The sequence below is a fragment of the Ailuropoda melanoleuca genome, chromosome 8 (assembly GCF_002007445.2).
Source record: "Ailuropoda melanoleuca isolate Jingjing chromosome 8, ASM200744v2, whole genome shotgun sequence".
Classification (NCBI taxonomy): domain Eukaryota; kingdom Metazoa; phylum Chordata; class Mammalia; order Carnivora; family Ursidae; genus Ailuropoda; species Ailuropoda melanoleuca.
The window spans coordinates 124,746,683-124,758,478 of NC_048225.1; the positions used below are offsets into that span (position 1 = coordinate 124,746,683).

Consider the following 11,796-nt stretch of genomic DNA (forward strand, 5'->3'; position numbering starts at 1 on the left):
TGGAAGAACCACCAGGCAAGATGGGTGGTTCTGCTTTCTGTTCCCCATCGCTGCGCATGACAGTGCTGTCTTCATGAAGGCAGAGGCATGAGGGTGGGGAAGGCGTGGAGAAGAAATAGTAAGTGTCAGGGTGACCTTCTTGTTTTCCGTATGCCAGCAGACGCCTAGGGCAGGGGTTAGCAAACTCTGGCAGTTGGCATGCTGCCTGTTTTTTGCAAGTAAAATTTTATTGGAATACAACCATACCCATTCATTGATGTCGTCTGTGGCTGCTTTCATGCTGCAAGAGCGGAGTTGAACAGTCACAACAGGGTTATGGCCCATGACTCTAAAATAGTTATTATCTGGCCCTTTACGAAAAATTCTGCTGACCCCTGGCCTAGAGCATCTGAATTAGAGTTAAGACCTAAACAGGCTTGTCCTCGTTCCAGGGAAGTTACTAACAGGCCTTTCTCATTCTGCAGCGCTGGCGAGAACCTGGGGTTGGGGCCACAGACGCAGACTCCGATGAGTCTCCCAGCTCCTCAGACACATCGGACGAGGAAGAGGGCCCCGACCGGGTGCAGTGCATGCCGTCCTGAGGCCTTGTACCCAGGAGGGGCGGGCTGGGGCTGCCAACCCGATCCTGCCTGGACAGCCCTTTCCTGTCCCAGGCCCTTACATTCAGCAGACACGCACTTTGGACTTTTTGCTTTAGATAAAAAAGACATCCCAGGAGAAAGACCAGAGGGGGAGTGAACCTGCGGAGTAGCTAAGAGGGGGAGCCAGGCCTCGGGACGGGCTCCATGGAGAGGTGCACAGGGCTCAGCAGAAATGGCCTCTCCCCAAAGCCTTGTTTTTTGGGAGGGGGGAGCCTATTTTGTTAACTGGTTTGGGGTAGGGAATGGGGTTTCCTTTTCTTTAATCTCCCTTATTTCTTTGGGTGGGGGGTGGGGATAACTGGCTGTTCAGTACCAAGGGGCCAGAGTGGGGGTGGTAAAAGTGCCACTCTCTCTTTGGTTTAGGTTTTTGGCCTTTTTCTTCATTTTTTTAAAAGTCTGTGACAGTTGCATTCTTTTTTTCCCCCTGAACAACCCCAACCCAGCATCTTGTTTTTTCTGGGAAGTCCTTAGAGCCCCTAACCATCCCACACTCTTCACTTTCCTTCCCACCTGTTCATCCTCTGTACTTCCCACAGTGTTTCGCACTTGATGATGTGTCCTTCACGCTCTTCTAATCCCATCACCCCTGACTAGGTCTGGTGAGGGAGGCTGGGGGGGAGTGGAAGGAGGGGCAGAAGTGGAGGAGGAATAGGAAGGATGTGTTACCTCTTCTGTTACTTTTAAAAAAAGTTGTTTGGTGGCAGCAGTCTCCTTGCCCTGTCACTGTTAGAGGCCTAATTTTATATCTATAAATATATTAAAAAGCAAGTCAAACTTGGATGTATCACGTTAAAATTATTGTCAGTTTAAGTACCTATATATTCTCTATGACTGCAATAAAGGGACTGAAAGGAGAGCGCAGAAGTACTGATGTGGTCACACTGGGGTCAGCCCACCCCGTGTGTGTGGCCACTGGAGATCGGGGCAAACCCCTTAGGTTTTTGGAGGCTCAAGAATGGAAGGATCCTCAATTCTGCCCTTCCCTGCCTCCTGCCGAGGTTTCGGGGTTGGGAAAACAGGAAATTCCTTTCGGTTCTTTGTCTCAGATCTCCTACCTCTCCTTCTGTTTTGTGGGGGTTCCCAGGATGGCTCTCCTGACCAGAGGCTAGCCCACCTTTAAAACTTGACTGAACTCAGACTTCAGGAAGGGTTCTGCCACTGCAGACGGTCTCTTCTCATACTGTATGTGACCGAGGACACATTCACTCTTAGCGTTAGCCGCTTGAGTCTTTAAGCCACCCACCTCACCCCAGCAGCTCCCTTCCTAGTGGAAGAGTGTAGTGGAGAAAGCCCTCCCGGGTTGGCCATGATAGCTTGTCCACCTTTTGCGATTGAGGGACACATTGTTTAAGATGGCTGGGGCTTGGACACCCGTCTCCTCACTGGTCACGGATATGAAAGTCCTAGTTGAATTCTTGCCCTATTGCTTGTGCTGCTATTTATTTGTGCCCCCAACCAGGAATTCTGCACCCCAGGGCAGTCCGATTCTACTAGACCAGGCTAGGAAGGAAGGGAACAGTGAAAGGATGGAATTCCCAGACACTCCTTCCTCCTAGCCCTTTTCTTAGCAACTGTCAGACCAGATATGAGCTGCTGCACTTCCCCCCTGAGGTAGGGGACGTGCGGTGACTGAGTGGTCTGGTTCCCACGGCTGGTGGGGTAATGGAGTGGCCTGAAAACCATGCACTCTGGAATTTGTTGTGTATTTTCTCTCAGTAAAGCTTTTTTTTTTTTTTTCTTTTTCTTTCTGACTGCTGTTCTGTGTGCGCTGTGTGGCCCATTCATTCATGATGGGCTAGTTTTGTTCCTTCCAATATAGGTGCCTGGCCCTGACCTTACTGCAGTTTGAGGAGGTCTGGCCTGGAGTAGCCATGTTTCCAGGCTCGGGCTCTAGCTGGGAGACTGCTGTACGTGGATAGGCCGCACAGCTCAGGGCTGCTTAGGGGATCGGGGAGGTGAGAAAACCCATTAGGGGTGTTTTCCTGGCCTCTGTTCTAGGCTGCGATGAGGGATTTGGGGGTAAGTATTATTCCCCCTCCCTTCCAGTCAAAGGCTCCAAAATCCTTCACAGAAGTTGTAGAATCAATCAGATACAGTACAGTCAATCACCTTTATTCCAGGGTTAGAACAAGGCCGTGCACACTGCAGACAGAGGAGCAGAGGATAGGGACAATCTCACAGCCGTACAGGGGCGGGAGGGCAGGTTAGTCTTTTTAGATGATTTTTGCCTTACAGAGATACTACTAGACTCTGCTGAAAATGACCCTGTCTCCCTTCTCCCATCTCACCCTCTCCTCTCTTCAGAGAAGGCTCCTATTCCTTCCTTCTCTCTCTCTCTCTCTCTCTCCCCCTCTCTCTCACACACACTCTCACATCACATAATCCTGACTGGAAGGACGATTCATGCTCAGGCCCCCTCCCAATTGTACAGGTATCTCTCTGTCCTTGAGGGAGAAGCCAGACAGGGCTGGGCAAACATGGGGAGGTCCTTTAAGGCAGAACTGTGGAGGGAGTACTCCAGGTGTACGTGTTAAGGCAGGTGTCCGCAGCAGTGGCCAGAGGGGACGGCGGGGCCGGGCCGGGCGGGGAGCAGAAGCTGCTTTCCGGCCAGTCTGGCTTCTTCCTCTTCCAACAGCCAGCCCTCCCTTCCCACTTGAGTTTTGCTCCCACATCTTAAAAGCTCTGAACTTCAACTTTCTCTAAATAGTCTCTTGAGATGGCGTGTGAATTTAAAGTAAAAAAAAAAAAAAAGTGTTTTCACTTTGACAATGTAGCAACTTGACTGGCACTCCCTTTGCCGTGGCATTCCCCTCCCACCCCCGCCCTGGCCTAGACAATAAGTTAATGCTAGACACCACAAGAAAGGGCAGACATGGCAGTGCGGGTTTAATATACATATATGTAGATATATGTACACACAGTTAGCACGGTCAGGGCGGGGAGAGCATCTTGGCACAGGAAGGAGGCTGGGGTCTAGTGATTTGGCTAGGAGGCATTCACGAGCCCAACACGCCAGGATATCGAGGGAGACGGGCTAGCAAGTCCCCTCCCGGACTGAACTGGGGGTCAGTGCAAAGGAAAAGGCTGTAATTAGCTTCCTTCTGTCTTTCCTGCTGGGGTGTTCTAGACCCCAGGGAGGGAAGGTCACCTGTGGTAACCACGCTGGGACCCTGTGGGTGGGGCAGGGTTGGAGTTAAGACCTAAGGAGCTCATTCCTCAACCTCCCTAGGTTTGGGGTCCGTGTGTGCAACAGTCTGAAGAGGAATAAAGGAGTGGCAAAGAGGGCCCCTCTCTGCCCACATCCCCATGTCTGGTGCAGTGCGCCTGCTCCCAGCATGGGCTCCTGGGGGCGGGGGGTTGTATCTAGCGCTGGGGGTTCCGTGAAGTTTGTACTTCGGGGCTGTGAAAGGATCCTGTGGTCCTCTCTCATTGGCTCCCTGGCTCATACCCATCCTAGGCCCATGGGAGGGGAGCAAAAAGGGACCTGCTGGGGCCCAGGCCCTCCAACCCGAGGAACATCTAGAAGAGATCCCTCAGCTGATCTGGCACTGGGTACAGACGTGGAGCTCTGGCTTTTCTTTGCCCCTTCCAGCTGGGGTTGGGTGACCACCTTCCCTCCACTGCTTTTCACTGGATGCAGCCACCTCGCCCCATGCTTCACCTCCAGCTCGGCTCCTCAGTGTAGGGAAAGACAGGTCCTTTCTGCTCCCACACTTCAGCCACAGAGGAAAGGGCAGTAGGAGGAATGTGCCCATTTCTATTTGCATAGAAACAGCCCCCACCTCCCCCTCAAGTGGGGAAACTAAGCCCCCCCAAGCCCGACCCCCATCCCCTCACGAGGAGGAACTAGATGAGCTAGACATACAGACAGACAGCCAGAGCGTGCGCACACGCACACACACGCGCACGGTAAGGGGGTTAGGACCAGGTTAGTAAGTGGGTAGACTGGGGGGGTTGCCCTTGTCCCTCCCCTGGAGGCTGGGGGAAGGGAGTGGTCCACTGAAGGTCCAACCTTCCTCCTTTCCTCCCCCTCGCTCAGGCTTTCTTCGGTGGCGGAGCCAATTTGATGATCTCTTCCTCAGAGGGCTGCCGGATAATGTCTGGGGGGCAAAGAGGGATGTGTCCAGGGACGGAAGGCGTGGGAGACACCAGGCCCACCGCGTCAGCTTCCACTCGCCCCAAATCCAAGCACTCCCAGGGATCGCCCGTGGGGGGGTGGGCAGAAGTGCATGTTAAAGGCACGGGCTCCTACCTTTGTACTTCTTGGCACTGGGGATGCGGGTTAGCTTGGTGTCCAGCTCATCCTCCTCCGAGATCTTCAGAACACGGGTTCTGTAGTCCACCACCATGGTCAGCAGGTCAGGGCGGCGGGAGATCTCAAAGATGTGCTCGATGTAGGAGAGGTTGTCTGCAGGAAGGGGGGAGACAGGGTCAGCCAGGCTGTAGAGGCCGGCTTCCCCTGCCCTACCGGACCGGGCTTCTGGAACCAAGGCGGAGAGGCTCACTTTGGTTATGGGAGGGGGCGGCAGTGGAAGAGCAGGAGCTATTGAGCAGGACCGGAAAGCTATGGCACCAGCGAAACAGAGCTGTTCCCAGGAAGAGCAGGGGGTCGGTCAGTGAAGGTTCAAAAGTACAGATTGAGAAGGAGGGATTCAGGCTAAACAGCAGGTCCCACGTGGTGGGGAGGGGAGAACGGGAAAATGAATTGGCCTTCCTGATACCTTACACCCACCCTGTCCCCCTTCCACTCTTTCTCCCAGTCGGCATCAGAAAGAATCTCCTGCTGGCGCATGTGGGACCGGAGGGGTGGGATCTCTGGACAAGGCACAGGTGGCTGGAAGGATGTGCTCCATGGCTAGGCCAGTTCTAGGAGACTGGACACCCTCAGTCCTTCCTCCCTGGCTCCGCCCCTCTGACTACTGTAGGCGCCTCCTAACGACCGCGTCCACCTCAGTCTCCCTCCTCACTCCGCCCCCAGGGCCCTCAGGTGGCTCAGCCTGCTAAGCCACTACCCCGTCCCTCAAGGCCCTGCACAGCACAGCCTTACCTTACCTTTCCGGCCACTTCTAAACTGACTTAGGCCCCAGCCAAGCTAAGCAGGACCCCTTCCTCTTCCAGACACACCGGACGCTCCTGCCTGTGTGACTGGTCCTTTGCCAAGCACGCCCTCCTTTGGACCCTGCCTTTGAAATCCACTTGCCTTTCAGGGCCATCTTAATATACCAACTGCCCGCCCCAAGCCCTTCCCAGAGCAGCGGTCTCTAAAAATGGAGATGAAAATGTTAGAACTTGTGGTTTTACTTTAACCACTTTTAACTTGTATTTTCCTGCTCTATAACATATCTGATGACCTCTATGACGTGTCTGCTGCTAACACCATGCGACCTGAACAGCATGTTTCTTACGAGCACTGTGAAGGCTGTGAGGACCACTGGCCCGGAGTCCCCACTCTCAGCATCTCCTGTCCTGCCTGTCAGAGAGGAGCGTGCTTGGCCTGGGCAGTCCTGAGCTTGCTTCTCTTTGCTGAACGGCCTGAGCCCGAGAGGCCGAGAACCCCCATCACCCACCTTTGTCCAGCTTGTTGTGGCTCTCCAGGAAGCTGAACCAGGCGCTGCCAGTAGTGATCTCCTCGCTCTTCTCGCTGGGGATGTCCTCCTTGCAGGCCGACTTGAGCTGTTCCAGATCTTCAAGGGTGATGTTGTTGGTCAGGTCCTGGAGGAGGGTCCCGTACTCGGCCATGACTGGGGTTGGGAGGAACAAAGGGAGAGGCTGAGCTGGAGGGGCCGGTAGGGTTTACTCACTGGCACCTCCCACTAGCACCTCCACTCTTGGGGGGGGGTGTTAAGGCAGTGCGGAGGCCGATAGGGAGGCCGGGGAGGGCTGGGCCGGAGGGGGGAAAAGGAAGGCCTGAGGGCGGTGGGAGTAGACAGGAAGAAACCGAGGAGCTAGGGGCCAGGCTACAGCCTAGAATGACAAGTCACACCTCCTTACCCCCATCTTTTTTCCTCATCCCCCCCAACAGTAACCCTGGCAACAGCTCCCCTGACTGAGGAGGCGGTTACCATAGCAACCTGCTCCAGACTTTCTCACCCGCTGCCTCCAAGGCCCCCCCAGAGTCGCCCCACCCACCTGCAACCCCTCCCCCTGTCAAAAAAAAAAAAAAAAGGAAAGAAAGAAAAAACACTCCAAAACAACTATCAGGGAGAGGCTGGCTGGCTGTGGCAGTGAGCTCAGAAGAAGGGGCTGGAGGGGATTGGATGGTTGGAGCTCATGTGTTCTAGCTTCCATTCTTCCCCAGAAGCAAAGGGGACCCTCACTTCCAACTCCCCACCACCTCACTAATGACTCATTTTGGATAGATGCCTAGGTGCTTGGTCTAATGGTCCCCTGGCCCCTCTGTGCCCCCCTGTATTCAGTCCTTAGGGCTGGGGTGGGTGGGGAGGGGGAAGCAATGAGCCCCCCCCCACCTTTGTGGAGCCCAGTTTCTCCCTTGATTGCCGCCGGGCCTCCACACAGCCCCCTCTCCTAGCCTTTGTGCTGCACCCGCGGCCCCCGCGCCCAAGAATACCAAGCGGCCGGCTCTGGCCCCCTGCCCAGTTCCCAGGCTGGCTGGGTGGCAGGGGAAGGGGTTTAGATGCAGCTACGGGAGAGTGGCAGGAAAGGGGCTGCCGCTCCTGCTTGCGTCACGCCCTGGCTGGCACTACCTTCAGGACGGCCTCCCACAGCGGGCTGGGCATGGCTGGGTCTCATAGGCCTTCAGCCCATCCGTCTTTCACGGAGATCTTCAGGTGGGAAGGGAGAGAACATTCAAGGCCCTTGCACTCCCTAGGCAGAAAGTGTGTCTGAGACAGGAAGAAGGAAGGTCAGACCTTAGAATGAACTTTCTGGATGAGATAAAATGTGAAGCTCTAGTGGTAAGTTTCAAAGGGGCTTCCCCCCCACCCACAATGAGGAAATATTTCTTTTATACTCAGAAAAATAAAGCATTTTAAAAAGTAAATTATATCATAAACTCTGTGGCTAGACCAAGGGCTGGGGCAAGGAGCTAGGTGACCTTGTACTTGACTGAGACTGCCCACAAATCACCCCAACAATGGACTGGGAATGCAGCACAGAGCAGGGGGCATCTGGTCTAGACGCAGAGAAACTGAGGCAGAGAAGCATGGCATCATAAGAGGCGTGGACCCAGAAGTCCCTATTCCCAGCCCCCTGCTTGGGCCAGAACAAACAAGCCTCCCTTGGTGGCAGGCACTGTGACACACACACAATGAGCCGGGCAGCAGGGCCAGCAGGACCCCCACAAGAAGCAGGCACTCCCAGGCACGCTCACTTGCACACCCAGGTGCAAGCGGACAGAAGGGCCCAGCGGTGGCCCTGCCAGGCTGGGCCAGGAACAATGCTCTCGGACTGTCAGCACCAGGAACCGTCTCTGCCTTGAAATCTAGGTCACAGCTCTGGAGCCCAGCCCCCCACCCCACTGGTAATCCCGGGACAGGAAGGGGGGTGATGGGGAGGGGGTCCAGACACGTGGAATTAATGGGGGGGTGGGGAGAGCTTAAAAGGAAGGGGTAGCAGGGTGCCCCCAAGAAGACCTTGCCCCTGGGAGGAGACCCTGGTACCAAGCCCTCAGCTGGAAAATGGGACAGCATTTAGGATCATCCTGTCCTGTTTTTACGTGGAAGAAGAGATTGTAACTAGATCCTGGGGAAGGAAACTGTGTGTGTGTGTGTGTGTGTGTCTCCTGGAAGGAGTTAAGGTTTAGGGCTCTGAATCTAAAACACAGACTTCCAGGGGAGGTGGGGGGAAGGGATTAATGTGTGTGAGCGAGCCACCCACAAAGGCTGGGGGGCGGTGGGTAGGAGCTTTCTAAGAGCGTGAAGCTGACACAAGGAGGCCCCCAGGAGGACTGGGGGCGGGAATGCGGAGTGGGGCGCCGGGCGTGGGCACAGGTGCGGGGAGGAGGCACTGGTGGGTGTCGTGGGGGTGTCTGCATGTTCCGGGCACAGATGTGTACGTGCCAGCACTGGACGTGTGGTGGTGCGAGTACGTGCCGTGTGTGTGTGTGTGTGTGTGTGTGTGTGTGTGTGTGTGTGTGTGTGCGTGCATGCGTGTGCGTGTCTGAAGCAGCGAGAGCACGTGCAAGGTCTATAATCACAGGCTCACATCCAGAGAAAAGGGGAAGGGTGAGGAGACCCTCCAGAACAGAGGGAGGGCTGGGGCTGGGAAAGGGAAGGAGGCTGCAAATGAGATCCTGGGGGGAGGGCCCGGGAACTCTGCGGTTACCATGGCAACCTCAGTTCTGGGTGCCCACCCCCCCACCGGTCAGGACAATGACACCACTGGATGGGAGGCGTGTGCGGAGTGAGTAAGAAGGGACAGAAGCAGTGGAGTAAGGCCCCCTGAGAAGCAGGGGGGGCCGGGGGGGGGTAGGCAGCCTGGTTGCTCACTCCCAGAGAGACCCTGCCGCCCAGGCCTGGGTGTGGCTGCAGGGGCAAGGCTGGTCCCTTGGGGAATTTTGGGGGTACAAGAAAGTGGAATCCCCTTCCGTGGCTCTTGAGTCTCACTGATCAATCATCGTCCCTGGGGTGGCGTGGCTGTGGCGGAGCTTGGCTCCTTCACCTCCCTGTACCTTTCCTCCCTGAGACTCAGAATTCCTTAGGGCCTCCGGAGGAGTCTCCTCCCGTCCTAGCCCAGAAAAGTCTCCCTGATCTCTGGAGCAGTGCGGAGGCTGCCCAGGGAACACCAGGCAGCCTGGGCGGAGGCCATTCTTGGGACAGGATACCAGGGCAGGAACCGGGGACCGGAGCTGAGGCTGCCAGGAAGTCAGTCCCCTTCCCTCCCAGATCATTCTGTGCTCTGCTCACTGCTTCCTCACACCTTCCTTCCTTCCTTCCTCCCTCTCCTTCCAAGCTGGCCCCAGGTGGAGCCCTGACAAAGGTGGAACCAACGGAGGGTGCTGGGGAAGAGGGGCAGGAGGTCAGGATCTCATAGACTGGTCTCTGGGGGTAGGAGCTGGGAGCAAGACAGGTGGGTGGTCCAAGGGCACTTCGGGAGGAAGGAGCAGGCCTGGGGGGGCCCTGAGACGCCTAGCTGAACGGGACAGCCACCTGTGCAGGCCGAGCTACAGACCTGCTGTGCATTCTGACGATACTTCGGGACCATCCCCTCTCCCCAGCATTTGCTTCCACGTCCCCAGTCAACTTGCGAAGAAAGCCTGAGGGTTAGGAGCCACTGCCCCCCCCCTCTCTGCAGCGGCTACTTGTGGCTGAGGGGAGGGCCATCCCACGCAGGTGCAGGGACCTGGAAGCCCCAGCCCCGGCAGGAGGGGTCATGCTGCCTGGGTTTGGAGGTGGCACGGTGATCAAGGAGAGGCAGAGGAGTGGGTGGGGAGAGCACAGGGTGCCCATTTTAAATTCTATCTGGGCTGCAAGTTCAAGCAGTCCTCCAGTTCATCCTTAATTATTCCCTTAATATCACACTCAGCTGACTTCCTCCCTTAGGTTCCACTGAGCTTGGGGGGGGGGCAGGGAGTGTCTTCATTCTGTAACAAAGGAAGGGGGCTCTAAAACTCAGCCAGCCTGGAAATGAGGGGAGGCAGGATACCTGGGCCTCAAAATGTTCAGCTCAGTCCAAGAAGCAAGATGGCTTAGCCCTGGGTACAGAGGCGGTGCTAAGCCTTCTGCCCTTAGTCTAAGAGGAGAAAGAGGGACCCAAGGTGGAGGCATCGGGAGATCCCTGGCACTGGGTCAGGCCGGGCAGAGAGCGCTGCCTGTTGGTGAGGGGGCCGGCCTGGGGGCCTCGCCACTCAGGGGGTAGGGCCTCTCCTCCTCCTGTTTGTTTCCTTCTCATCTCTCCCCCTCACCAATCTCCTCCCTCCAATTTCTCTCTTTCTCCTTTCCCTTTGGTGGGCTTTCATCCTGTCTCACTTGGTGGTTAGTCCTGAATACAGAGGGCTTCTGGGGCATGTGACTCAGTGTCCCCATCTGCACACTCAGGCTGTTAGATTAGGAAGGAGTGAGCTTCCCTGCTGTAAAGGGATCATCACTTCGGTGGGGAGGGGCCTGAGCTGGTCGGTGGTGCGTGAGGGTCTGTATGAAAGGGGGCGGCCTGGCAGGATGGGACTCCGCGGCCCTCTTCATGCATGACAAGACACACACACAGGATGGGCACAGGTGTCTGGGAAGTGAGGAAGTAGGCAACCAGGGCAGCAGGCAGCCTAGGGCATCTCTGGCGAATTCCCCGACGGAGTGTTTAGCCACAAAGGGAAGAGCAATTAAAGCTAATCGCTCGGACAGCCTGGGGGCCAGACTCATCTGGGAAACAAAACCCACGTATTCAGCATGTTTCCCCAACTCCCCGCGGTCTCACCCCAGCGTGCTTTCACCCTGGCCGCTCTCTGAGCCTGTGTAGCCCAGCCCCCAGCCCTCTTCCCACTCTTCTGACCAGCTCGGTGTTGCTTCCTCCCCTCCCGTCCCCGACTGTGTCCCTGTCCCTCGCACACATTCCCCTCATTCTCTCTCTCTCGATGACTTGGGCTCCATCCTTGGCTGACTCATACTCATTCTTTTTCTCCCTCTCCTTTTCTCCCACCCCCTCCTCCGTCCGTCCTTTGGCCACTCTGGGGCGCAGAAACCAGCCACTCCCAGCACCCGAGGCTCTAGGTAGACGCAGCGAGAGGCCACCAGCAGCCCCTGAGCCCCCCCCCCGGCCCCGCCCCTGCCAGCTTTAGAGCACCGGGCAGGCTCCCTCACTCCGGATCCCGTCTCCCTGTCCTGGAGGGAGAGCAGGATTTCCTCGCATCTCTCTCCTCGGTTTGCCAGAGGGGCGCCCAGAAGCCCAGCGCTGGGAGAATCTGCCCGGACAATCAGGGTGGCGGCGGGGACAGGGCCCCCACTCAGCTGTCCTGCGGACAGATGTTCCTCCAGGAGGCACATGTAGGCAGTGGGGGAGGGGGATGTGTAGTGCGGGGACGGTTGTGATTTGCTGTGTGCGAAGCGATGTGTGTAAGAGTCACATGGGTGTGTGTCACCGTGTGTGCTGCCGTGTCTCTTGTAGGTGTGTGTGTCCCTGTCAGTTCTGACACGGCGTGTATGAAATTAATCGGGGCTTTTACGCCGGCTCCTTCTCTCCACCCCCGGCCCCCGGCCCCCGGCCC

General features: G+C 56.5%; 2 protein-coding genes across 7 annotated transcripts in view; one reads left to right on the forward strand and one right to left on the reverse strand.

The window, feature by feature from the left end:
- DCAF8 (DDB1 and CUL4 associated factor 8) overlaps nt 1-3,392 on the forward strand; it is a 41,966-nt gene extending 38,574 nt beyond the window's left edge. For all 6 annotated transcript variants that reach the window (XM_034667297.1, XM_034667299.1, XM_019809193.2 and 3 more), the window contains one exon: nt 465-3,392. In XM_034667297.1, the coding sequence (XP_034523188.1) occupies nt 465-581 (117 nt within the window). In that variant the 3' untranslated portion in view covers nt 582-3,392. The remainder of the gene's footprint in view (nt 1-464) is intronic.
- Nucleotides 2,738-7,485, reverse strand: PEA15 (proliferation and apoptosis adaptor protein 15). Its single transcript, XM_011236304.3, has 4 exons — nt 7,346-7,485; nt 6,209-6,382; nt 4,894-5,049; nt 2,738-4,741 (listed from the first exon to the last, which is right to left on the reverse strand). The coding sequence occupies exons 1-4, from the start codon at nt 7,389-7,391 to the stop codon at nt 4,677-4,679; spliced, it is 441 nt and encodes a 146-aa protein (XP_011234606.2). The 5' UTR covers nt 7,392-7,485; the 3' UTR covers nt 2,738-4,676.
- Between the last annotated feature and the right edge of the window lie 4,311 nt (nt 7,486-11,796).

Bases quoted from the DNA above. Each gene is read 5' to 3' on its own strand.
- PEA15 (XM_011236304.3), bottom strand. From the start codon at position 7,391: ATGAGACCCAGCCATGCCCAGCCCGCTGTGGGAGGCCGTCCTGAAG. The intron at 5,050-6,208 runs GTGGGTGATGGG...CCCTTCCTGCAG, and splicing joins CCACAACAAGCTGGACAAAG to ACAACCTCTCCTACATCGAG. The intron at 4,742-4,893 runs GTAGGAGCCCGT...TTTGCCCCCCAG, and splicing joins CAGTGCCAAGAAGTACAAAG to ACATTATCCGGCAGCCCTCT.